This window comes from Ichthyophthirius multifiliis (genome assembly GCF_000220395.1).
Source record: "Ichthyophthirius multifiliis unplaced genomic scaffold scaff_1120509250369, whole genome shotgun sequence".
Lineage (NCBI taxonomy): Eukaryota > Ciliophora > Oligohymenophorea > Hymenostomatida > Ichthyophthirius > Ichthyophthirius multifiliis.
The window spans coordinates 607-1,864 of NW_004086809.1; the positions used below are offsets into that span (position 1 = coordinate 607).

Consider the following 1,258-nt stretch of genomic DNA (forward strand, 5'->3'; position numbering starts at 1 on the left):
TGTGTTAATAAATTATTATCATAAATATTTATAATAATTTTTATATATATTTTTTTTTATAAATATAAAATAAAAAATCAATTTTTATCATTTCAATTATTAAAATATATTTATATATTATATTTGATATTAATACTTATGAAAAATTTATGAAAATTAAAAATCAGGAAAACAAATATAATTTATTTTTATAAATAAAAGGATATATTTTTAACTTTATAATTTATTATATTTATTTTATTTATAAGAATATTTTTTTTTAATTAAAATATAAATATAATATATATAAATATATATTTATATGTTTAAATTATTTATAAATATTATTATATATATTTATTATACTTTTATTTTTATATAATTTTTTTAATTTGTATAATTTTTATTAAAATTAAATAAGATTTTTTTTAAATGATTATAATTTTAAAAATATTCTATATAAAATAAAAATGATATATATTATATATTATATTTATATAGTATAATAATAAATAATTTATTTTATTAGAAAATTTTATTACTAATATATATTATATATCTATTAAAAAGTTTCTTTTTAATATATAAATCAAAAATATTTTCTATTTAAAAATAAAATTATTTATAAAATAGACTATTATAATTTATAAATTATTTATAAATTTATATTTTTTAATTTTATATTATTTTTTATTTATTTTATATGATACTTTTTTTTTATTTTTTTTTCAGTATATTTTATTTAATCTTAAAATAATATATATATAACATTTAGATATATAAAATTTCTAAATAGTATTTTTTTATTGCAAAAATAATTATTAAATATTTTTATTATATAATCAACTAATAAATATTTTATTAAAAAATTGTTTTTGAGAATAAAATATTAAAATTAAGTTTAATTTTGTAACAATATATATTTGCTCCATGTTTATTTTACATTCATAATTAACTTTTTATTAAATAAAATATAATTTATATTTGATAATATTTTATAATATTAATTTTTTTAAAAAATATATGTGATTATTATATATAAATTAAAATAAAAGATAATAATATATATATTTTTATCTAATTATTAGAAATAATTTTTATTAGCATTTTTAATATATTAAAATTTGATTGCAATAATTTATATATATTAATTATGTTTATATTTTCTACATTTATTATAATTTTTATTATTATATTATATATTAAAAGCATTAAAAATAAATATTGATTTTTAAGAAATGTATAGTTGAAAAAAATACAAATTTAATATAAAAAAAAT

At 6.7% G+C, this 1,258-nt stretch overlaps 1 protein-coding gene across 1 annotated transcript, besides 1 other annotated feature; it reads left to right on the plus strand. All coding sequences in view use genetic code 6, as the record gives it.

The window, feature by feature from the left end:
- Positions 1-201: 201 nt before the first annotated feature.
- On the plus strand, positions 202-373 carry IMG5_068910 (hypothetical protein; the record flags this gene model as incomplete). The annotated part of the gene is made up of 1 exon (XM_004036785.1): positions 202-373. A coding segment is annotated over one exon (172 nt), but the record flags the coding sequence as incomplete, so codon positions are not given.
- A 274-nt stretch (positions 374-647) lies between these two features.
- Positions 648-703: a microsatellite.
- The last annotated feature ends 555 nt before the right edge of the window (positions 704-1,258 follow it).